Source organism: Engystomops pustulosus, chromosome 6 (assembly GCF_040894005.1).
Source record: "Engystomops pustulosus chromosome 6, aEngPut4.maternal, whole genome shotgun sequence".
Lineage (NCBI taxonomy): Eukaryota > Metazoa > Chordata > Amphibia > Anura > Leptodactylidae > Engystomops > Engystomops pustulosus.
This window is the reverse complement of record NC_092416.1, coordinates 25,982,591-26,007,772: the sequence shown is the minus strand read 5'-3', so window position 1 is coordinate 26,007,772 and position 25,182 is coordinate 25,982,591. Positions and strand designations below refer to the sequence as shown.

The 25,182-nt window shown below is 44.8% G+C and overlaps 1 protein-coding gene across 1 annotated transcript in view; it reads left to right on the top strand.

Moving 5' to 3' along the window:
• Positions 1-881: 881 nt before the first annotated feature.
• The window catches only part of TMCO4 (transmembrane and coiled-coil domains 4), a 29,509-nt gene continuing 5,208 nt past the window's right edge, over positions 882-25,182 (top strand). Inside the window, exons 1-13 of the mRNA XM_072155167.1 lie at positions 882-1,029; positions 4,041-4,193; positions 5,031-5,205; positions 6,355-6,382; positions 6,830-6,962; positions 13,960-14,057; positions 14,135-14,278; positions 14,950-15,069; positions 15,144-15,308; positions 16,016-16,152; positions 17,379-17,463; positions 18,970-19,087; positions 19,582-19,699. Of these exons, the coding sequence (XP_072011268.1) occupies positions 4,063-4,193; positions 5,031-5,205; positions 6,355-6,382; positions 6,830-6,962; positions 13,960-14,057; positions 14,135-14,278; positions 14,950-15,069; positions 15,144-15,308; positions 16,016-16,152; positions 17,379-17,463; positions 18,970-19,087; positions 19,582-19,699 (1,452 nt within the window). The 5' untranslated portion in view covers positions 882-1,029; positions 4,041-4,062. The remainder of the gene's footprint in view (positions 1,030-4,040; positions 4,194-5,030; positions 5,206-6,354; positions 6,383-6,829; positions 6,963-13,959; positions 14,058-14,134; positions 14,279-14,949; positions 15,070-15,143; positions 15,309-16,015; positions 16,153-17,378; positions 17,464-18,969; positions 19,088-19,581; positions 19,700-25,182) is intronic.

Below are 25,182 nucleotides of genomic sequence, written 5' to 3'. Positions count from 1 at the left end.
TAAACGTCATGAAAAATGACACCACCCACAGCTCCATGCACCAAAGTATAAAAAAGTTATTAGCGCCAGAAGATGGCAAAATCCCACAAAAAAAATTTTGTACAGGGGGTTTTAATTTTTGTAAATGTATGAAAACATTATAAAACCTATACAAATTTGGTATCCCCGTAATCGTACCGACCCAAAGAATAAAGTAGACCTGTCATTTGTGGTGGACAGTGAAAGCCGTAATATCCAAGCCCTCAAGAAAACGGCACAAATGCGTTTTTTTACCAATTTCACTGCATTTGGAATTTTTTTCCTGCTTCCCAGTACACGGCATGGAATATTAAATACCATCACTATGAAGTGCAATTTGTTATGCAGAAAACAAGACCTCACACAGCTCTGTAGATGGAAAAATAAAAAAGTTATAGATTTTTGATCATGGGGAGTGAAAAATTAAAATGAAAAAACAAAAAAGGGCGAGGTCCTGAAACGGTTAATGGCAGCCCCATATATAGTAGTGTGTGCGAGGCCTAACACTGATTGAACCCACCGCATTATTAGGTTTCCATCAAGCAACCAATTTGCTGACTGTTTCCAATGACAGTAAAATTTGACATATCTTATTTTAATGTGAAGACAATGTGTGTAATGTGAACAGAGCCTTAGCCATACACGTCTATTCCATGGTGTCTGTACATTCCTGGTGATATTCTGTAACAAGGTGGATTTATCATAAGGACTCATGTACCCAGCTGTCACCCAGCTTTCCCAGGCGCAGATACAATAGGAAGTTATAGGGTTAGAGAATTAATATCAGCTGTCTGTCCCAGCCGGAAGTGTCCCGTCTCCATAGTAACAGTCCCTCCCCGGGACTCAAAGTCCGCCTGCCAGCTCACGGCCCGGAGTAACCTTACGTAATGTGCGTATCTCTGGCCACGGCCGCCCGTGCCCCGCGCTACGCCACCAGCGTACAGGCGGGATTCACAGCGATCTGCGCTCTTTCCGTAGATGCGGCCTGGCTCCGGGTCTGGCGCCGCTGGGGTGAGTAGTGCGGAGTGTGGCTGCGGTGGTGGGAGTAGTAGTACCGCTATGTGAGACTGTGATGGTGGTGGTAGTAGTACCTCTGTATGTGATGATGGGAGTAATACTACCTCTGTGTTGGCTGTAATGGTGGTAGTACTACCTCAGTATGTGATGGTGGGAGTAGTAGTGCCTCAGTGTGTGATGGTGGTGGTAGTAGTGCCTCTGTGGGGGATAGAGGGGTGAGGGGTACAGTATGGCTCCGGGGGTGGAGGAAAGTGCAATGTAAAGTGTATACAGCCCGGGCTGAGCCTATGTCACCTGCTGCCATGGTGATGTCACCACAAGCTCCTCCCTCACCTGGCCCGGCAGGGGGACTACAACTCCCAGCATGCGCCCGACTGGGATTCGATTATTGGACATTTTGCATTGTATGTTTTGGGGGCCCACATGAAGATTGCAGTCCTGATACTACACCCGGGAGCACTGATACTACACCCGGGAGCACTGATACTACACCCGGGAGCACTGATACTACACCCGGGAGCACTGATACTACACCACGGAGTACTGATACTACACCACGGAGTACTGATGCTACACCACGGAGTACTGATGCTACACCCGGGAGCACTGATGCTACACCACGGAGTACTGATACTACACCACGGAGTACTGATGCTACACCACGGAGTACTGATGCTACACCACGGAGTACTGATGCTACACCCGGGAGCACTGATGCTACACCCGGGAGCACTGATACTACACCAAGGAGTCCTGATACTACACCAAGGAGTCCTGATACTACACCACGGAGTCCTGATGCTACACCACGGAGTACTGATGCTACACCACGGAGTACTGATGCTACACCACGGAGTACTGATGCTACACCACGGAGTACTGATGCTACACCACGGAGCACTGATACTACACCACGGAGTACTGATGCTACACCACGGAGTACTGATGCTACACCAAGGAGTCCTGATGCTACACCAATGAGTCCTGATGCTACACCAATGAGTCCTGATGCTACACCAATTAGTCCTGATGCTACACCAAGGAGCCCTGATGCTACACCAAGGAGCCCTGATGCTACACCAAGGAGCCCTGGTGCTACACCCGGGAGCACTGATGCTACACCCGGGAGCACTGATACTACAGCACAGAGTATGCCAGGCAGTATTGATACTACAGCACGGAGTATGCCAGGCAGTATTGATACTACAGCACGGAGTATGCCAGGCAGTATTGATACTACAGCACGGAGGATGCCAGGCACTACTGATACTACAGCACAGAGTATGCCAGGCACTACAGATACTACAGCACAGAGTATGCCAGGCAGTATTGATACTGCAGCACAGAGTGTGCCAGGCAGTATTGATACTGCAGCACAGAGTGTGCCAGACAGTACTGATACTACAGCACAGAGTGTGCCAGGCAGTACTGATACTACAGCACAGAGTGTGCCAGGCAGTACTGATACTGCAGCACAGAGTGTGCCAGGCAGTACTGATACTGCAGCACAGAGTGTGCCAGGCAGTACTGATACTACAGCACAGAGTGTGCCAGGCAGTACTGATACTACAGCACGGAGTGTGCCAGGCAGTACTGATACTACAGCATGGAGTATTGATACTACACTAGGGGTTCTGATACTACTTCACGGAGTACGGCAGGCAGTACTATTACTACACTCAGGGGTTCTGATACTACACCAAGGCAGGCAGATACTGATGCTACACCAGGGAGTACTGATGCTACAGCCCGGCCATACTTATTCTACAGGCAGTACTGTTACTACACCAGGGGGTTCTGATACTACGCTGGACAGTAGTAATAATATACTAGGGAGTACTGATATCACACCAAGCAGGACTGATACTATGCCTGGGAGTACTGATCTGATCACTGCTTGTGAGTTTAGTATTAGAGAAGTCTCTCCATGTATAGTTGTTACAGTGATTTGCGATGGTCCCCATGTATCAGATTTTTATGTACGTCATCCTCGGTGACACATTTATATCTCAGTATATCTCTGTATATATATACTATATCTTTGGGTCACGTGGTACCCAGACAGATGCCACGTGTTACCAGGAAAAGTGCCATATGTTTTCATACTCTCTGCCCTGCTGTTACAATGTATCAATCTGCTGCCACCGACCATAGTCTCTATCAAATGCAAGCAGGATAGATCCAGGCACCGTGACTGTGGTCATCTTCTTTTATTTGTTATCCAGGAACTCCATCCTTCTAAAATCAACTTTTAAAATGATGCTCCCGAGACACAAGTACTCTGGTGGGGTATTACCAGAGCTCCTCCATGCTGCAGCTTTACAGACTGTCTTCCTTTCCGCCTGCTCCCTCAGCCTGATGTAATCTTACACAGCGGGATTGGGGAAGTAATCTCACACAGTGTAACAGCCTGTGAAGCTTCTGAAGCTGTTCTGGCTTATTAGCATCATTTTAAAATTTCTTTGGTCATGGATAAGAAATATGAGAAGGTTATCACAGTCACGGTGCCTGGATCTATGCAAGGATTCCTGGAAAACTACTGAAGTATGTAAGGGACTGAACAGCAAGGATCCGAGTTCTTTCAGGTCCCTCCCATTGTAAAAAACAGCGACCCCCACTGCTGATAGAGATATATGAACACAAGGATGTGAATACCTTGAGACCACCGGCCCTTTCAGCCGTGTCCTGTATTATCTCCGCTATTTGTTATTCGCTGCACGTGAAGAAATCCATAGAGTTTACTACCTGACCCAGAATCACAGATACCAGGAGTAATGTGCGCTATTAGCCTCATTAGAGGGGTTGTCCTATCACCTATGTCCTCCATGTGGAAGGAGCCGCAGTACCGCATCCTGTTCTGCTGAGCTTCCATTAATACATTGCCTGCCAGTGCATACAAGCAGTGCTGTAGTGTAAAGCATGGGAGAGGCCAGAAGAGCGCACAGGCTTTGTAATTTATTGTAATAAATTAGTGCTCCGGGCTGAAGCTTGTTCTGTGTCTACAGGTGAGCCAGCGGAGGTGACATCATGCAGGACGAATCAGATGGAAGCAGCGCCGCCATCCTGCTGGGGAGGTCGCTGAGCGAACCTGCACGCTTTTCCTACGCCGGGCTGTGCGGCATGTCACTGGCGCAGCTCTTCCCAGAGAAAGAGCAGAGGTAAGGACTGAAAGATTTCAGGGATGTTTGTTCTCTCCTGATTCACCCAGTGCCCGGGGCTGTAGAGTCAGTAAACCAAATTTCCACCTTAACTCAAACTCCAACTCCTCCAAAATTGTCACCGACTCCACAGTCCTGCTTTCCTGATCAGTCTAGCAGTGCTGACATGAGTCCTTCCTAGGGCATTATTCCTGTGATCTGTAGGGGAGGAGCTTCACTCCTGAGCATGTACATAAAGTGCAGCCACATTCCCCTCAACTAAAAACTTAGGAGAGAATTCTCTGGGGGTCTCCAGTATTACTTTTCCTATGCTCTGGGGTCTCCAGTATTAGTATTCATCTGCTCTGGGGTCTCCAGTATTAGTATTCATCTGCTCTGGGGTCTCCAGTATTAGTATTCATCTGCTCTGGGGTCTCCAGTATTAGTATTCATCTGCTCTGGGGTCTCCAGTATTAGTATTCATCTGCTCTGGGGCCTCCAGTATTAGTATTCATCTGCTCTGGGGTCTCCAGTATTAGTATTCATCTGCTCTGGGGGTCTCCAGTATTAGTATTCGTCTGCTCTTGCGGTCTCCAGTACTATTATTATCTGTTATTAACTAGGATGCTGGTGACGGATCTGTATAACGGTGCGGCCCTTGGACCAATAAATGTTGTTCACCCTGGCCCGAATCCTTAGATCAGGAACTAAACAGACATTTAACGGAAATTTCAGAATATGTTTGTGGATCCGGTCCATTTTATTACGACCCTGTCTCCACCAAACTGGTCACAAATTCCAACTCCACGGCCCTGCCACTGCCCCCTGGTTAACATGGGATGTTTTCCCCCTATGCAGGGAGTTCTGCAGGAAGTTTGTGGAGGACCTGGTGCGATGGCTGGACCTGTGCCCCTCCGTCATTCCGGCCATGGAGGCGTTTGCCAGTGGTTTGGGCGGTGAAGGAACCGACACGTTCACTAAAGTTTTACTGGAAGATTCAGACCTAAAGACCAACCCGACCATAATAACTCAGGTAATGCATGTCCTGGAATCACTGTTTCCCGGAACCGAGGACCTTCTTTTTCGCCTTCTGAATAGTTGCTGAAGCTTGACTTTAATAATATATTATCTTCTTTCATATTGCCCCCTGCTTGCTATCAGTGAATAGGGAACATTCTCAATAACAATCCCAGAGGTAGGACACATTTAGGTTGCGTTTACATTGTGCTTACATTATATTTACATTACATTTACATCACTTTGACGCACACACAATTTGGTAATCTGCTTATATTTCTTCTCCATGGCCTCTTTCCTTCTAAGATCAACTTTTAAAACTCTGCTAATGAGCCAGTAGGACTCTAGGGCGTGTTAGCAGAACTCCTGCAGATACACTGTCTCACCCTGCTCCTTCAGCACCTCTTCCTGTTGTATTCTCACACAGTGGTGGTGGGTTCTAAGGGGGAGGGTGAGACAGTGTAACAGTCTGTGAAGCGCAAGGAGCAGCTCTGCTAACGCCCCAAGAACCTTTCTGGTTCACTAGCATAATTTTAAAGAACATCTGCCCCCAGGATGAAGAATTGTAAACCAAGCAAACTGAAATACTGGTGTTTCCCCTCTGGCAGGATCTGCAGTTCTTTTAGCTTCTGCGCTTCTTTCTTATGGCCTTGGTTTTAAGTAAAAGGGCTGTAATGATTATGCAAATGAGCCTGAGGGGCTCTATGCTCCATTAACATCTATGGAGACCGGAGCACCTTGGGCTCATTTGCGTAATTTTGAAAGCCTTTTTTTTGTATAAACTAGGGCATAAGAAGCTAAAAGAAGAGCAGATCCTGCCAGAGGGGGCGCACACCAGTCTATCAGTGTGCTGGGTTTACAATCCTTCATCCTGGTGGTAGATGTTTTTTAAAAGTTTATTTTATAAGAAAGGTGGGAATGGAAATGAGATATAAGAGATTACCACAGTAACAGTGCCTGGATCAATGAGTAAGTGTTTTCACTTGAATGGGGCTGAGTTGTAATACCAAGCACAACCACTGTATGATGTATGGCAGTGTGCTCGGTCAGAAGTATAGTGGTCCCCCAGCTTCCGTTAGCTGATTAGGACATTAATGGTTACTGGGATCTCATCACATAAGCTGATCAGTTCTTGTCCTTATATTTTCTTCTTTCTATATTTCAGGATCTGGTGTCGTTCTGCCTGCGAGACGGTGAGTTACGACAAATGATGATGACCCCCCCCCATACAATAATCTCACAATCCTCCATCTCCTATGCCAGTGTTTTACGGCTGAACCTCTATAAGCCCCTGAATGATGCCCGCGCTGACGTCACCCAGCGGTAAAACGCGTCGCGCTGTAAAACCTGCAGTGATCTAAATGCTAATTCCAAAATCCATCTGTTTTATCTGATGAAACTGCAGCCGCAGAGATCGTCGCCTTTTATGTCGCCCCATAAACTGAGCGGCGGATGATGTGAGATTGGCCCTACGACTCGCACAGAGAAATCTGATGCAAAAACTTTTAGTTCTTGATAGACTCCAACCTTGAACACCCCCTTTAACGACTAAAAGGGGTTGACGATTGTTTCACTGTAGAGGAGTCTTCTACAGGAGAAGCTCCCACTGTACATGTCCTGATTTGTTTCCTTATCTGCAGGGTATTATGATGCAAGGAGCCGAGTATTAATCTCCCACGTCTCCTGGCTGCTGCGGGTCCCACCGGAAACCATGGAACTGAGTGAGGAGTCCATGATGGAGAACCTGAAAAAGTATACGGAGGAGCCGTCAGAGTGAGTACTGATACAGCAGAGTGGGGTATAATCACATAGTTATCCCAGAGCTGAGCTGCATGCACCATGGAAATCCTATAGAAGTGAATGGAACTCTGGCCATTGACATTGGATGCCCCAGGGGACCCCGAGAGCAACTGGGGGTCCTAATGGTCAGCGCTTGCAGTATGGGTTGTCCACCATTATTCTGAGAGTTATCCTCTATGACTCCATAACCTCCTCATTCCCTATTTGGAGGGTGTTGTTCTCCCTTGTCCTAGTTTTCTCTATAGGGTTATCATCCCTTTTATAGCATTGTTTATACCTCCTATTATCAGTGCAGCCACCATTGATCCCTGTGATGTGTGGGGTAGTGTTGTAATCACATACTTATCACCCTTACCAACAGCAGCCTTGACCTCAGCGTATTGTACAGGGCGTGGGCTCCAGAGATGGATGGAGCCGTATCATTAATGGCTTCCTCACTATCACACGCTGATAACGGGGACAGGTTATCCCCAAGTGATAGAGTGACATGATATCCCAGGAGAAAAGCCTCTTATACATAATTAACCTTGGTAGCATTGCCTGATTAACACACAATACAGCACAATATACCTCCCCTGAATTGCCCGAAAACCTTACAGTCCTGCACAGAATCCCTAGTAGCTCCCAGCTACCACAATACCATAAAAATTACTACTACACTACAGCACAAAATACCACTTCAGTAGCTCCAAGTACTACACTACAGCACAAAATACCACTCCAGTAGCTCCAAGTACTACACTACAGCACAAAATACCACTCCAGTAGCTCCAAGTACTACACTACAGCACAAAATACCACTCCAGTAGCTCCAAGTACTACACTACAGCACAAAATACCACTCCAGTAGCTCCAAGTACTACACTACAGCACAAAATACCACTCCAGTAGCTCCAAGTACTACACTACAGCACAAAATACCACTCCAGTAGCTCCAAGTACTACACTACAGCACAAAATACCACTCCAGTAGCTCCAAGTACTACACTACAGCACAAAATACCACTCCAGTAGCTCCAAGTACTACACTACAGCACAAAATACCACTCCAGTAGCTCCAAGTACTACACTACAGCACAAAATACCACTCCAGTAGCTCCAAGTACTACACTACAGCACAAAATACCACTCCAGTAGCTCCAAGTACTACACTACAGCACAAAATACCACTCCAGTAGCTCCAAGTACTACACTACAGCACAAAATACCACTCCAGTAGCTCCAAGTACTACACTACAGCACAAAATACCACTCCAGTAGCTCCAAGTACTACACTACAGCACAAAATACCACTCCAGTAGCTCCAAGTACTACACTACAGCACAAAATACCACTCCAGTAGCTCCAAGTACTACACTACAGCACAAAATACCACTCCAGTAGCTCCAAGTACTACACTACAGCACAAAATACCACTCCAGTAGCTCCAAGTACTACACTACAGCACAAAATACCACTCCAGTAGCTCCAAGTACTACACTACAGCACAAAATACCACTCCAGTAGCTCCAAGTACTACACTACAGCACAAAATACCACTCCAGTAGCTCCAAGTACTACACTACAGCACAAAATACCACTCCAGTAGCTCCAAGTACTACACTACAGCACAAAATACCACTCCAGTAGCTCCAAGTACTACACTACAGCACAAAATACCTCTCCAGTAGCTCCAAGTACTACACTACAGCACAAAATACCACTCCAGTAGCTCCAAGTACTACACTACAGCACAAAATACCACTCCAGTAGCTCCAAGTACTACAGTATAGCACAAAATACCACCCGTATAGCACAGTGCAACACAAAATACCTCCCTGACAGCTCTAAATATAACAATGCAGTAGAAAATACCTCCCCAGTAGCTTCAAATACTGTACCCGAGGACCGGAAACTATTGCTACCCAGCAACTCCTAGTGTCTCAGTACCGCACAATATACCTCTACAGTAGCTCCAAGTACTACAGTACAGCACAAAATACCTCTCCAGTAGCTCCAAGTACTACAGTACAGCACAAAATACCTCTCCAGTAGCTCCAAGTACTACAGTACAGCATAAAATACCTCCCCAGTAGCTCCAAGTACTACAGTACAGCACAAAATACCTCTCCAGTAGCTCCAAGTACTACAGAACAGCACAAAATACCTCTCCAGTAGCTCCAAGTACTACAGTACAGCACAAAATACCTCTCCAGTAGCTCCAAGTACTACAGAACAGCACAAAATACCTCTCCAGTAGCTCCAATACTACAGTACAGCACAAAATACCTCTCCAGTAGCTCCAAGTACTAGAGTAGAGCACAAAATACCTCCTGTGTAGCACAGTGCGACACAAAATACCTCCCTGACAGCTCTAAAAAGAACAGTGCAGTATAAAATACCTCCCCAGTAGCTTCAAATACTGTACCCTAGGACCGGAAACAATTGCTCCCCAGCATCTCCAAGTATCTCAGTACTGCACAAAATACCTCCCCAGTAGCTCCAAGTACTACAGTACAGCACAAAATACCTCCCCAGTAGCTCCAAGTACTACAGTACAGCATAAAATACCTCCCCAGTAGCTCCAAGTACTACAGTACAGCACAAAATACCTCCCCAGTAGCTCCAAGTACTACAGTACAGCACAAAATACCTCCCCAGTAGCTCCAAGTACTACAGTACAGCACAAAATACCTCCCCAGTAGCTCCAAGTACTACAGTACAGCACAAAATACCTCCCCAGTAGCTCCAAGTACTACAGTACAGCACAAAATACCTCCCCAATAGCTCCAATTACTACAGTACAGCACAAAATACCTCCCCAGTAGCTCCAAGTACTACTGTACAGCACAAAATACCACCCTACACGGGTGCACAGTGCAACACAAAATACCTCCCCAGTAGCTCCAAGTACTACTGTACAGCACAAAATACCTCCCCAGTAGCTCCAAGTACTACACTACAGCACAAAATACCTCCCTACACGGGTGCACAGTGCAACACAAAATACCTCCCTGACAGCTCTAAATAGAACAATGCAGTACAAAATATCTCCCCAGTAACTCCAAGTACCACATTTCTGCACAACCAGCAGTAGTATTGTCTCTCTTCCTGCCCCTTCCCCAAGGCAGCAGCATTGTCTTCCTTTCCCATTTCCAGCAGAATTAATAATTGTAAACTGTATGAGGAAGTTGCAGTATTGTACAGCGATGCAGTGCAGGAGGTTCAGCTCCGGGTGAGGTCAGAAAAACATTTCGGTATCTGTTGTTTTGCCATTAGTGGCCGGTACTATTGATCTGTGTGATATTTATGGTGCGTTGTGTGTGGGGACATGACAAGGTGACATAAATCACACAGCTTTATTATGGGCATTAGTTACCGCTACCTATACAATGACCCGAGCCTGGGGGGACCTGCAGATCAGGGGTGAGGACAGATAGTACAACACCTATATCTAATGTTATATGATTATCACCTGCAATAACCTTGTCTTTACTCACTGTGCTGCCCATCAAGGAGACGCCACCGCGGTATGTACCTGCATGATAATACTCCTATTATGTGTCTGTGTGAACAAGCCCTAAAGAGCAACTCCAGTCATATATGAAAATCTTCTATCCAATCATATCCATAAAGGGAGGATATTATATCAATGAGATTCTTGTACATAGGGGACAGTATTATTGTAGTTATATTCTTGTACATAGGGAGCAGTATTATAGTAGTTATATTCTTGTACATAGGGGGCAGTATTATAGTAGTTATATTCTTGTACATAGGGGACAGTATTATAGTAGTTATATTCTTGTACATAGGGGGCAGTATTATAGTAGTTATATTCCTGTACATAGGGGGCAGTATTATTGTAGTTATATTCTTGTACATAGGGGGCAGTATTATAGTAGTTATATTGTTGTACATAGGGGGCAGTATTATAGTAGTTATATTCTTGTACATAGGAGCAGTATTATAGTAGTTATATTCTTGTACATAGGGGGCAGTATTATAGTAGTTATATTCTTGTACATAGGGGGCAGTATTATTGTAGTTATATTCTTGTACATAGGGGGTAGTATTATAGTAGTTATATTGTTGTACATAGGGGGCAGTAGTATAGTAGTTATATTCTTGTACATAGGGGGCAGTATTATTGTAGTTATATTCTTGTACATAGGGGGTAGTATTATAGTAGTTATATTGTTGTACATAGGGGGTAGTATTATAGTAGTTATATTCTTGTACATAGGGGGCAGTATTATTGTAGTTATATTCTTGTACATAGGGGGTAGTATTATAGTAGTTATATTGTTGTACATAGGGGGCAGTATTATTGTAGTTATATTCTTGTACATAGGGGGTAGTATTATAGTAGTTATATTCTTGTACATAGAGGGCAGTATTATAGTAGTTATATTCTTGTACATAGGAGCAGTATTATAGTAGTTATATTCTTGTACATAGGGGACAGTATTATAGTAGTTATATTCTTGTACATAGGGGGCAGTATTATAGTAGTTATATTCTTGTACATAGGGGGCAGTATTATAGTAGTTATATTCTTGTACATAGGGGGCAGTATTATAGTAGTTATATTCTTGTACATAGGGGGCAGTATTATAGTAGTTATATTCTTGTACATAGGGGGCAGGATTATAGTAGTTATATTCTTGTACATAGGGGGCAGGATTATAGTAGTTATATTCTTGTACATAGGGGGCAGTATTATAGTAGCTATATTCTTGTACATAGGGGACAGGATTATAGTAGTTATATTCTTGTACATAGGGGGCAGTATTATAGTAGCTATATTCTTGTACATAGGAGCAGTATTATAGTAGTTATATTCTTGTACATAGGGGACAGTATTATAGTAGTTATATTCTTGTACATAGGGGGCAGTATTATAGTAGTTATATTCTTGTACATAGGGGGGCAGTATTATAGTAGTTATATTCTTGTACATAGGGGGCAGTATTATAGTAGTTATATTCTTGTACATAGGGGGCAGTATTATAGTAGTTATATTCTTGTACATAGGGGACAGTATTATAGTAGTTATATTCCTGTACATAGGGGGCAGTATTATAGCAGTTATATTCTTGTACAGAGGGGGGCAGCATTATAGTAGTTATATTCCTGTACACAGGGGGCAGTATTATAGTAGTTATATTCCTGTACATAGGGGGCAGTATTATAGTAGTTATATTCTTGTACATAGGGGGCAGTATTATAGTAGTTATATTCTTGTACACAGGGGACAGTATTATAGTAGTTATATTCTTGTACATAGGGAGCAGTATTATAGTAGTTATATTCTTGTACATAGGGGGCAGTATTATAGTAGTTATATTCTTGTACATAGGGGGCAGTATTATAGTAGTTATATTCTTGTACATAGGGGGCAGTATTATAGTAGTTATATTCCTGTACATAGGGGGCAGTATTATAGTAGTTATATTCCTGTAAATAGGGGGCAGTATTATAGTAGTTATATTCTTGTACATAGGGGGCAGTATTATAGTAGTTATATTCTTGTACATAGGGGGCAGTATTATAGTAGTTATATTCTTGTACATAGGGGGCAGTGTTATAGTAGTTATATTCTTGTACATAGGGGGCAGTATTATAGTAGTTATATTCTTGTACATAGGGGGCAGTATTATAGTAGTTATATTCCTGTACATAGGGGGCAGTATTATAGTAGTTATATTCCTGTACATAGGGGCAGTATTATAGTAGTTTATATTCTTGTACATAGGGGGCAGTATTATAGTAGTTATATTCTTGTACATAGGGGGCAGTATTATAGTAGTTATATTCTTGTACATAGGGGGCAGTATTATAGTAGTCATATTCTTGTACATAGGGGGCAGTATTATAGTAGTTATATTCTTGTACATAGGGGGCAGTATTATAGTAGTTATATTCTTGTACATAGGGGACAGTATTATAGTAGTTATATTCTTGTACATAGGGGGCAGTATTATAGTAGTTATATTCCTGTACATAGGGGGCAGTATTATAGTAGTTATATTCCTGTACATAGGGGCAGTATTATAGTAGTTATATTCTTGTACATAGGGGACAGTATTATAGTAGTTATATTCTTGTACATAGGGGGCAGTATTATAGTAGTTATATTCTTGTACATAGGGGGCAGTATTATAGTAGTTATATTCTTGTACATAGGGGGCAGTATTATAGTAGTTATATTCTTGTACATAGGGGGCAGTATTATAGTAGTTATATTCTTGCACATAGGGGGCAGTATTATAGTAGTTATATTCTTGTACATAGGGGACAGTATTATAGTAGGTATATTCTTGTACATAGGGGGCAGTATTATAGTAGTTATATTCTTGCACATAGGGGGCAGCACTGAGCACACATCTTTTATTTACGATAAAGTCACAGTAAGTCTTTTGTTAGTGGATCAGACGGTGCTTCTTGCTGCTCTTATGTCTTATTAGTATTGATTGTAGTTGTTCTTTCAGGCCTTTGTGTTTGCTCCGGGGTGTTACGTGTATTATATATCAGTACGCCTTGTGTATAACACAGGGATCGGCTTGATACGCTTGTTGCTTCTTCCTGATAGCGTTGGAGGATTGTGCACTGATCCGTGGCCTCCTCTCGTGTTGTTGTGTTTCTCGGCTCCCGGCTGTTCGTCTTTTTGACAGCGTCACCTGACTCCCGCCTGCAATTATTTTGCTTGTTTTCTCCTTTTATCCCGCCGGGTTCATTTGTTTTTACAGTCACTGCACAGATCATTCCTGTATAATAATAATAATAATAATAATAATAATAGCGGCTTTTGTATAGCTGAGAATGTGAGCTCCAGCACTGATGTGGTTAAACCACCTTTCCCTTGAAACTGGATATTAAAGGGATACCTACTGACAGGTTCCCTTTCACGATGAGTTCATGGGAAAGCTGGGTGGCAGCCAGTATGTTTTACATTTGTGATAACATCCTGGTCCTTTTTGGTTTTCAGGTCAGAACAGGCGTCTCGCAAAAAGAAGGAAAGTCGGAAGAAGATGAAGCGCTACCTCCTTATAGGCCTGGCCACTGTGGGCGGGGGGACGGTTATAGGTGAGGGTCTTGTTACCCCTTAGTGTGACCCGGTCACCTCCTGTCATGTCTCTGATGTATTCTGCCTCTGATGACAGGGCTGACGGGAGGGCTGGCAGCGCCACTCGTAGCCGCAGGAGCCGCAACCATCATTGGAAGCGCCGGAGCTGCCGTTCTGGGGTCCACCGCTGGCATCGCTATCATGGCGTCACTATTCGGAGCAGCAGGGGCAGGGTTAACAGGTTTGTAGTAACCATGATGGCACCAGAATAATATACGTAATATATTTAATATTCTTTGTGTAATAAAAAGTTATACATTTTCCAAATATACTTTCTATATCAATTCCTCACAGATTTCTAGATCTCTGCTTGCTTCTACAGTATAGGAAGTTTTATTGTTTACTTCCTGTAAATTAATGCCAGTCCCTGGTCATGTGATGTCACACAGGTGCATGGCTCGCTATATCCCCGGTCATTGGATGTCACACAGGTGCACGGATTGTTATATACCTGGTCATGTGATGTCACACAGGTGCACCGCTCGTTATATCCCCAGTCATTTGATGTCACACAGGTGCACGGCACGTTATATCTCTGGTCATGTGATGTCACACAGGTGCACGGCTCATTATCAAAAAGCATAATTAGAGCTGTGTGATATAACGAGCAGTGCACCTGTGTGACATCACATGTCCAAGGAGCAGTGTTTATCCACAGGAAGTAAACAATGAAGCTTCTGCAGAATGACAGCAAGCAGAGATCTAGAAAACTGCGGAACAGAAAGTATGTTAGAAAATTGTAGAACTTTCTAAGTTTATTTGCTGAAAATGGACGACCCCCATGTGCAGCCACCCAGGAATCATGGACCCAATATCCTATTATAAATGACGGAGCGTCCTCCTTTGTCTCAGGTTATAAGATGAAGAAACGCGTCGGAGCCATCGAGGAGTTTGAGTTTTTGCCTCTGACCGGTGGGCGGCAGCTTCATATCTGCATCGCTGTCACTGGGTGGCTGTGTACCGGGAAGTACGGTGAGACTTCTTACTGGTTATAGTATATGGGTGAGGTAGGGGGACCCCATGTAATATCTTTATATCCCGTGTAGGGAGTTTTGCTGCCCCATGGCAGAGTCTGCTGCACTCCACAGAGCAATACTGCCTGGCATGGGAGTCCAAGTACCTCATGGAGCTCGGAAACGCACTGGATACTTTACTGAACGGCCTGGTGAATATAGTGGCGCAGGAAGCCCTGAAGTACACCATATTATCAGGTATAGGCATGCTATATATATATATATATATTATAATATGATTATACTCCAGAGCTGCACTCACTATTCTGCTGCTGGTGCAGTCATTGTGTGCATACATGACATTACTTATCCTGTACTGATCCTGAGTTACATCCTGTATTATACTCCAGAGCTGCACTCACTATTCTGCTGCTGGTGAAGTCACTGTGTACATACATGACATTACTTATCCTGTACTGATCCTGAGTTACATCCTGTATTATACCCCAGAGCTGCACTCACTATTCTGCTGCTGGTGCAGTCACTGTGTACATACATGACATTACTTATCCTGTACTGATCCTGAGTTACATCCTGTATTATACTCCAGAGCTGCACTCACTATTCTGCTGCTGGTGCAGTCACTGTGTACATACATGACATTACTTATCCTGTACTGATCCTGAGGTACATCCTGTATTATACTCCAGAGCTGCACTCACTATTCTGCTGCTGGTGCAGTCACTGTGTACATACATGACATTACTTATCCTGTACTGATCCTGAGTTACATCCTGCATTATACTCCAGAGCTGCACTCACTATTCTGCTACTGGTGCAGTCACTGTGTACATACATGACATTACTTATCCTGTACTGATCCTGAGGTACATCCTGTATTATACCCCAGAGCTGCACTCACTATTCTGCTGCAGTCACTGTGTCCTTCCTTCTCTCATCTCCAGGTATTGTGGCTGCCCTGACGTGGCCGGCCTCCCTAATCACGGTGGCCAGCGTGATTGATAACCCCTGGGGTGTTTGCCTTAGCCGCTCCGCTGAGGTTGGGAAGCATCTGGCACACATACTGCTCCGCAGACAGCAGGTAATGGAGTTGGGGGGGAGAGACATAGAGCAGGGATTGGGCAGGGTCATTACAATGTGTCAGGGCAGGACAATCATTTCAGCGTTGTCTTTCTTCGTGTCTCTGTATGTGTAGCGGGTGGGGGGGGGGGGGGGTGAGTTATCCCCCTCCCTGCAGCACATCTCGCTATATGCAGAGACACGTGGGAAGGCTTGATGAATCACTGCGTGTATGAGGGGGTCACACACCTGCGGGTGGGGGCTGACGTCTAGCAGGCGGGTGATTTTATTTCTTGACAGCTATCTCTGTAACGACCATATGTCCTCGGAGCTGAAGACGGATAATTGCGGATTAGACGCGGCCACTTCATTACGTTACTTATGCAGAGCAGCCGCGCCGCACGTCCCTGCTATTCTCCATGTCGCCACTTGGTCAGGCACAGCTGTGTGGGTGGTGTCAGCCCCCCGGCTGGTGTGCTGGCGTTTCCTCCGGCATGGGGGTGACATTATTAATTCATAGCGGAGCAGAGGACCCCCCTCCCCTCTTATAGTTACTTAGTTCATGCAGGGGTCATACACTAAAAGCAAAGTCTCTATTATAACCCCAAGGGGACTGATATCCCAAAACTTCTCACCGCTGAGAATTTGTTACAGTTGCAGGTCAGGCTCCAAACTGGTACATTTGAATTACACTGATACATTGCAACAAATTGTCAGCGCAGTGCAAGACATTTGTGCTCCTTTCATAGGGGATAAAGTTGTAACAAAGAAGACGATTAGTTAAAGGGGATTCCATTTATGATTGATGAATAGCGTAAGTCTGACACCCGCCCCATTGTATATCAGAGATCTTAGGTCTGATCACAGTCCACTAAATAGAGCGCCTGACTTAGATTAGTGGCCACACTTGGTATTGCAGCTTTGCTCCATTCCTATTGAATGAGACTGAGCAGCAGATAATTCATGTCACATCTGATCGCTGTTGGGTTTTGCATGTCAGATCCAATGGACCCCTCCAATCTAAGAGCGCCACCCTGTGGTGAGTTTATGCAGTACAATCATATAAAGATTGAGGCTTACAGTTCCCAGTACACAGTCAGTGACTCTTCCTCTAAACATCCAGTGCCCTGAGGCACCCCGAGGAGGGAGGTCAGAGGTGAGAGTGGCACAATCCTCCTTCCCCATTCCCCATAGATGTGACTGGTGGGTATGCTTGGCATAAAATCCGGTTCTGTTCTCCGTTTTCAGGGACGGCGGCCGGTAACACTAATAGGCTTCAGCCTAGGGGCTCGGGTCTTATACTTCTGCCTACAGGAGCTGGCACAGGAGGCAGGTAAGAGGCACACTCAGCCTTGGCATCATGTAGGGGGCAGGGTTTTAGCCAAGGATTTACACGTTGAATACTTATCCTAAAGGGGTTGCTCCACCATAGGGGGTAAGTAACTAATTGGGGGTCTTGTTTATGTGGAGTGCCATGCTGCAGAGATGATTTTTAGGGGTTCAACTATCAAACTGATTTTCATGCAGAGTGTTTTTTAGGGGTTCGACTATCAAACTGATTTTGATGACTAAGTAGACGACCCCTTTAAATTTGAAACCACAACACATGTCAAATCCATTATGTGATGACCCCAATGACCTATAATAGGGTCGGCTCTCAATCTATTTTGGCCCAAAAAATGAGTGCACCAGGAATAATGCACACCGTAAATGGAGTTCTGCAGTCATCCCTTATCTGTATCTAGGAAAGCTGGGTTTCACTTCTTTTGGGTTCTGTAACAGAATTCATATTTCTCTTCACCCAACTTTCTTTGACTTACTTTTGTTGTTATGCAAAGTGATTACTGCTTGGCACGATCCTCTCTGTATATGGTAGGTTTAGGGTTTAAAGGAAATCTCCCATCAAAATCCATCTTGATAAACCAGCGACATTGCTCATAGATCCAGGCACCGGGACTGTGGTATCATCTTATATTTGTTGTCTATGGACCCCTTCCTCTGTGATGCAGCTTCACATGCTGTTACACTGTGCAGTAGCACTTCCTACCACAGTGTGAGATTACATGAGGGAGGGTAAAGTGCTGAGAGAGGAGGGGGAGGCGGTGTAACAGCCCGTGAAACTGCAGCATGGAGGGGCTCTGGTGACACTCCCCAGGAGCCCTACAGGCTCATTAGGAGAATTATAAAAGGTAATTTTAAAAGGATGCCATGGATAACAAATACAAGCCCCTCTGTGATCTGGCCTTAAAGGATGTAACACTCAGACTTCCTGCTGACTGAACAAGTGGGGGGGGGGGGGGTGAGACTGTGTAACAGCCTATAAAATCAGATCACAGAAGGGCTAGCGTAGCCCCTCAGCTTCATTAGCATAATGCTAGATCACAGATATTTGTTATCCATGGCCTCCTTCCTTCTAAAATCAACTTTGATATTTATGCTAGTGAGACAGCAGGGCTACTGGGGAGTGTTGCCAGAGGCTCTCACATGCTGCAGCTTCACAAGCTGTTACACTGTCTCCCCTCCTCTCTCAGCACTTCCCCCTTCCTCTGCCTGATGTAATCTCAGTCAGTGAGAGGAAATGCTTCTGCACAGTTTATCAGCCTGTGAAGCTGCAGCATGGAGGAGCTCTGGTAATGCCCCCAAAGCCCTTCTGGCTCATTAGCAGAATTCTAACAGTTGATTTTGGAAGGATGGAGACCATGGATAACAAATATAAGAAGATACCACAGTCCCGGTGCCTGGATCTATGAGTAATGTCCCGGGTTTATCAGGATGGATTTTGGTGGTAGATTTCCTGTAATCCAGTATTACCAGTTATTATTCTGTATCCTCTTTGCAGGTGCTGAAGGGATCATTGAGGACGTGGTGCTGCTGGGGGCCCCCGTGGAAGGAGACGTTAAGAAATGGAAGCCCCTCACACGAGTCGTGGCCGGCAGGATCATAAATGGCTACTGCAGGTAGTACCCCTCCCCCGCAGCTCATAGATGTATAGGTACATATATATGTGTGTGTATACATTGTATTACTCCCCCCTCCTCCGGACCATTACTCATTGTTTGCAGCGGAATAAATAGTGCGATAAATAATTATCCTGATTACACAAAACCGGGAATAGATCTGGGAGCGGAGTGTGTGGGGGAGGACTGTGAGGATGATGTCATCATGCCTGCCCGGGCTGTGATAGCTCTCATCATATGTTACAGTATAGGCACTTTTATCTGTCTTTTCCTCCAATATTCTCAGTGCACTGCTTGCTGTCAGTGAATGGAACTCAAGGGTAAAATGCACTGCTGGCCTGACCGTTCTTACATGTAGAAGTGCAGAACATTGATTGAGCTCTGTGGGTTATGTATGATATCTGTATTCAGTGAGCGCCATCTAGTGGTGACTGCAGGAATCCAGAATTCTGTATAGTGACTGTGAGTATTATATGCTGATGTATCCCCTGCAGAGGTGACTGGCTGCTCAGCTTTGTGTACCGCAGCTCCTCGGTGAAGCTCAGCGTGGCCGGGTTACAGCCCGTGGACCTGGATGACCGCAGAATGGTGAACGTGGACCTGTCATCTGTGGTAGGTGCTCATAGACACTGCTCCCCACTATGTATGTTATACATCCATGTCCCTCACTCCTCGCTCTCTATATGTTACATCCGTGTCCCTCACTCCTCGTTCTCTATATGTTACATCCGTGTCCCTTACTCCTCGCTCTCTATATGTTACATCCGTGTCCCTCACTCCTCGCTCTCTATATGTTACATCCGTGTCCCTTACTCCCCGCTCTCTATATGTTACATCCATGTCCCTTACTCCTCGCTCTCTATATGTTACATCCATGTCCCTTACTCCTCGCTCTCTATATGTTACATCCATGTCCCTCACTCCTCGCTCTCTATATGTTACATCCGTGTCCCTCACTCCTCGCTCTCTATATGTTACATCCATGTCCCTTACTCCTCGCTCTCTATATGTTACATCCGTGTCCCTCACTCCTCGCTCTCTATATGTTACATCCGTGTCCCTCACTCCTCGCTCTCTATATGTTACATCCGTGTCCCTCACTCCTCGCTCTCTATATGTTACATCCGTGTCCCTCACTCCTCGCTCTCTATATGTTACATCCGTGTCCCTTACTCCTCGCTCTCTATATGTTACATCCATGTCCTTCACTCCTCGCTCTCTATATGTTACATCCGTGTCCCTTACTCCTCGCTCTCTATATGTTACATCCGTGTCCCTCACTCCTCGCTCTCTATATGTTACATCCATGTCCCTCACTCCTCGCTCTCTATATGTTACATCCGTGTCCCTTACTCCTCGCTCTCTATATGTTACATCCATGTCCCTTACTCCTCGCTCTCTATATGTTACATCCATGTCCCTTACTCCTCGTTCTCTATATGTTACATCCGTGTCCCTCACTCCTCGCTCTCTATATGTTACATCCATGTCCCTTACTCCTCGCTCTCTATATGTTACATCCGTGTCCCTTACTCCTCGCTCTCTATATGTTACATCCATGTCCCTCACTCCTCGCTCTCTATATGTTACATCCATGTCCCTCACTCCTCGCTCTCTATATGTGACATCCATGTCCCTCACTCCTCGCTCTCTATATGTGACATCCATGTCCCTCACTCCTCGCTCTCTATATGTGACATCCGTGTCCCTTACTCCTCGCTCTCTATATGTTACATCCATGTCCCTTACTCCTCGCTCTCTATATGTTACATCCGTGTCCCTTACTCCTCGCTCTCTATATGTTACATCCATGTCCCTTACTCCTCGCTCTCTATATGTTACATCCGTGGAGCTTTGTTCCCATCTCCATCAGATGTAATTATCTCTTAATCCCCGTTGGTTTCGCTCTTGGATGTGAAGATGCTAATAAGATGAACATCTAATCCAGCACAAGATGTGAGGGTGGTCTCTGTGCCAGCGGCCCCTTCGCTGGTTCTAATCCCCAGAGCGAGCGGGTCCTGAGCGCACTCCATGTATCTGTATAGAAAACCATCACATACTTATATAGATTATATTCAGATATTTCTTAGTTACATCTGTTCCTGGGAAAGCTGGATGAAGCCATAGAACAAGGCTTTTTACAAAAACAGTGCCACACAGAACCAAGGGCTGGGTCTGGTACTGCAGTTTGACAACATGGATGTGAATGAGACTTGTCTAATATTAGAAGGAAGCTCCCCTGATGTAGCAGTGCTGAGATTGTCCAGTGTGATATCCCCATTGTGCTGCGGGCATGAGCTGTGCGGCAGGACGTACTCCACTCCCCTACATTTGTCTGCCCCCTCCCTCCTTGCCTGTGGCACATATGTTACCCCTTCTGCTCCAACGCTTATACTGCTCTTTACATAAGAGACATGATTTCTATACTGAGCGCCCGGGCATCACTCAGCCCCTACTACACGTCCTACATCACGAGGCATCAGCGGCGATCTGGGATTTCACGCCTCACTGTGCACCTTACATGTTATAGGACTGACAGCTGTGATACAGGGGGAAAGGAGTCTGCAGGATCTAGGCTTTAATGGGCTATCCCTTTAAGACTGTTACATGAAAAGTCACCTGTCACTTAACATTATGTGTCTAAGAGAAAAAGAAAAGATGAAATTGTCATGTATGTACACAGTGACTGCACCACCAGCAGAATAGTGAGTGCAGCTCTGGAGTATAATACAGGATGTAACTCAGGATCAGTACAGGATAAGTAATGCCATGTATGTACACAGTGACTGCACCAGCAGCAGAATAGTGAGTACAGCTCTGGGGTATAATACAGGATGTAACTCAGGATCAGTACAGGATAAGTAATGTCATGTATGTACACAGTGACTGCACCACCAGCAGAATAGTGAGTGCAGCTCTGGAGTATAATACAGGATGTAACTCAGGATCAGTACAGGATAAGTAATGTCATGTATGTACACAGTGACTGCACCAGCAGCAGAATAGTGAGTGCAGCTCTGGGGTATAATACAGGATGTAACTCAGGATCAGTACAGGATAAGTAATGTCATGTATGTACACAGTGACTGCACCAGCAGCAGAATAGTGAGTGCAGCTCTGGGGTATAATACAGGATGTAACTCAGGATCAGTACAGGATAAGTAATGTCATGTATGTACACAGTGACTGCACCACCAGCAGAATAGTGAGTGCAGCTCTGGAGTATAATACAGGATGTAACTCAGGATCAGTATAGGATAAGTAATGTCATGTATGTACACAGTGACTGCACCAGCAGCAGAATAGTGAGTGCAGCTCTGGGGTATAATACAGGATGTAACTCAGGATCAGTACAGGATAAGTAATGTCATGTATGTACACAGTGACTGCACCAGCAGCAGAATAGTGAGTGCAGCTCTGGAGTATAATACAGGATGTAACTCAGGATCAGTATAGGATAAGTAATGTCATGTATGTACACAGTGACTGCACCAGCAGCAGAATAGTGAGTGCAGCTCTGGGGTATAATACAGGATGTAACTCAGGATCAGTACAGGATAAGTAATGCCATGTATGTACACAGTGACTGCACCAGCCGCAGGATAGTGAGTGCAGCTCTGGGGTATAATACAGGATGTAACTCAGGATCAGTATAGGATAAGTAATGTCATGTATGTACACAGTGTCTGCACCAGCAGCAGATAGTGAGTGCAGCTCTGGGGTATAATACAGCATGTAACTCAGGATCAGTACAGGATAAGTAATGTCATGTATGTACACAGTGACTGCACCAGCAGCAGAATAGTGAGTGCAGCTCTGGGGTATAATACAGGATGTAACTCAGGATCAGTACAGGATAAGTAATGTCATGTATGTACACAGTGACTGCACCAGCAGCAGAATAGTGAGTGCAGCTCTGGAGTATAATACAGGATGTAACTCAGGATCAGTACAGGATAAGTAATGTCATGTATGTACACAGTGACTGTACCAGCAGCAGCAGAATAGTGAGTGCAGCTCTGGAGTATAATACACGATGTAACTCAGGATCAGTACAGGATAAGTAATGTCATGTATGTACACAGTGACTGCACCAGCAGCAGAATAGTGAGTGCAGCTCTGGGGTATAATACACGATGTAACTCAGGATCAGTACAGGATAAGTAATGTCATGTATTTACACAGTGACTGCACCAGCAGCAGAATAGTGAGTGCAGCTCTGGAGTATAATACAGGATGTAACTCAGGATCAGTACAGGATAAGTAATGTCATGTATGTACACAGTGACTGCACCAGCAGCAGAATAGTGAGTGCAGCTCTGGGGTATAATACAGGATGTAACTCAGGATCAGTACAGGATAAGTAATGTCATGTATGTACACAGTGACTGCACCACCAGCAGAATAGTGAGTGCAGCTCTGGAGTATAATACAGGATGTAACTCAGGATCAGTATAGGATAAGTAATGTCATGTATGTACACAGTGACTGCACCAGCAGCAGAATAGTGAGTGCAGCTCTGGGGTATAATACAGGATGTAACTCAGGATCAGTACAGGATAAGTAATGTCATGTATGTACACAGTGACTGCACCAGCAGCAGAATAGTGAGTGCAGCTCTGGGGTATAATACAGGATGTAACTCAGGATCAGTACAGGATAAGTAATGTCATGTATGTACACAGTGACTGCACCAGCAGCAGAATAGTGAGTGCAGCTCTGGAGTATAATACAGGATGTAACTCAGGATCAGTATAGGATAAGTAATGTCATGTATGTACACAGTGACTGCACCAGCAGCAGAATAGTGAGTGCAGCTCTGGGGTATAATACAGGATGTAACTCAGGATCAGTACAGGATAAGTAATGCCATGTATGTACACAGTGACTGCACCAGCCGCAGGATAGTGAGTGCAGCTCTGGGGTATAATACAGGATGTAACTCAGGATCAGTATAGGATAAGTAATGTCATGTATGTACACAGTGTCTGCACCAGCAGCAGATAGTGAGTGCAGCTCTGGGGTATAATACAGCATGTAACTCAGGATCAGTACAGGATAAGTAATGTCATGTATGTACACAGTGACTGCACCAGCAGCAGAATAGTGAGTGCAGCTCTGGAGTATAATACAGGATGTAACTCAGGATCAGTACAGGATAAGTAATGTCATGTATGTACACAGTGACTGTACCAGCAGCAGCAGAATAGTGAGTGCAGCTCTGGAGTATAATACACGATGTAACTCAGGATCAGTACAGGATAAGTAATGTCATGTATGTACACAGTGACTGCACCAGCAGCAGAATAGTGAGTGCAGCTCTGGGGTATAATACACGATGTAACTCAGGATCAGTACAGGATAAGTAATGTCATGTATTTACACAGTGACTGCACCAGCAGCAGAATAGTGAGTGCAGCTCTGGAGTATAATACAGGATGTAACTCAGGATCAGTACAGGATAAGTAATGTCATGTATGTACACAGTGACTGCACCAGCAGCAGAATAGTGAGTGCAGCTCTGGAGTATAATACAGCATGTAACTCAGGATCAGTACAGGATAAGTAATGTCATGTATGTACAGTGACTGCACCAGCAGCAGAATAGTGAGTGCAGCTCTGGAGTATAATACAGCATATAACTCAGGATCAGTACAGGATAAGTAATGTCATGTATGTACACAGTGACTGCACCACCAGCAGAATAGTGAGTGCAGCTCTGGAGTATAATACAGCATATAACTCAGGATCAGTAAAGGATAAGTAATGTCATGTATGTACACAGTGACTGCACCAGCAGAATAGTGAGTGCAGCTCTGGAGTATAATACAGGATGTAACTCAGGATCAGTACAGGATAAGTAATGTCATGTATGTACACAGTGACTGCACCAGCAGAATAGTGAGTGCAGCTCTGGAGTATAATACATGATGTAACTCAGGATCAGTACAGGATAAGTAATGCCATGTATGTACACAGTGACTGCACCAGCAGCAGAATAGTGAGTGCAGCTATGGAGTATAATACAGGATTTAACTCAGGATCAGTACAGGATAAGTAATGTCATGTATGTACACAGTGACTGCACCACCAGC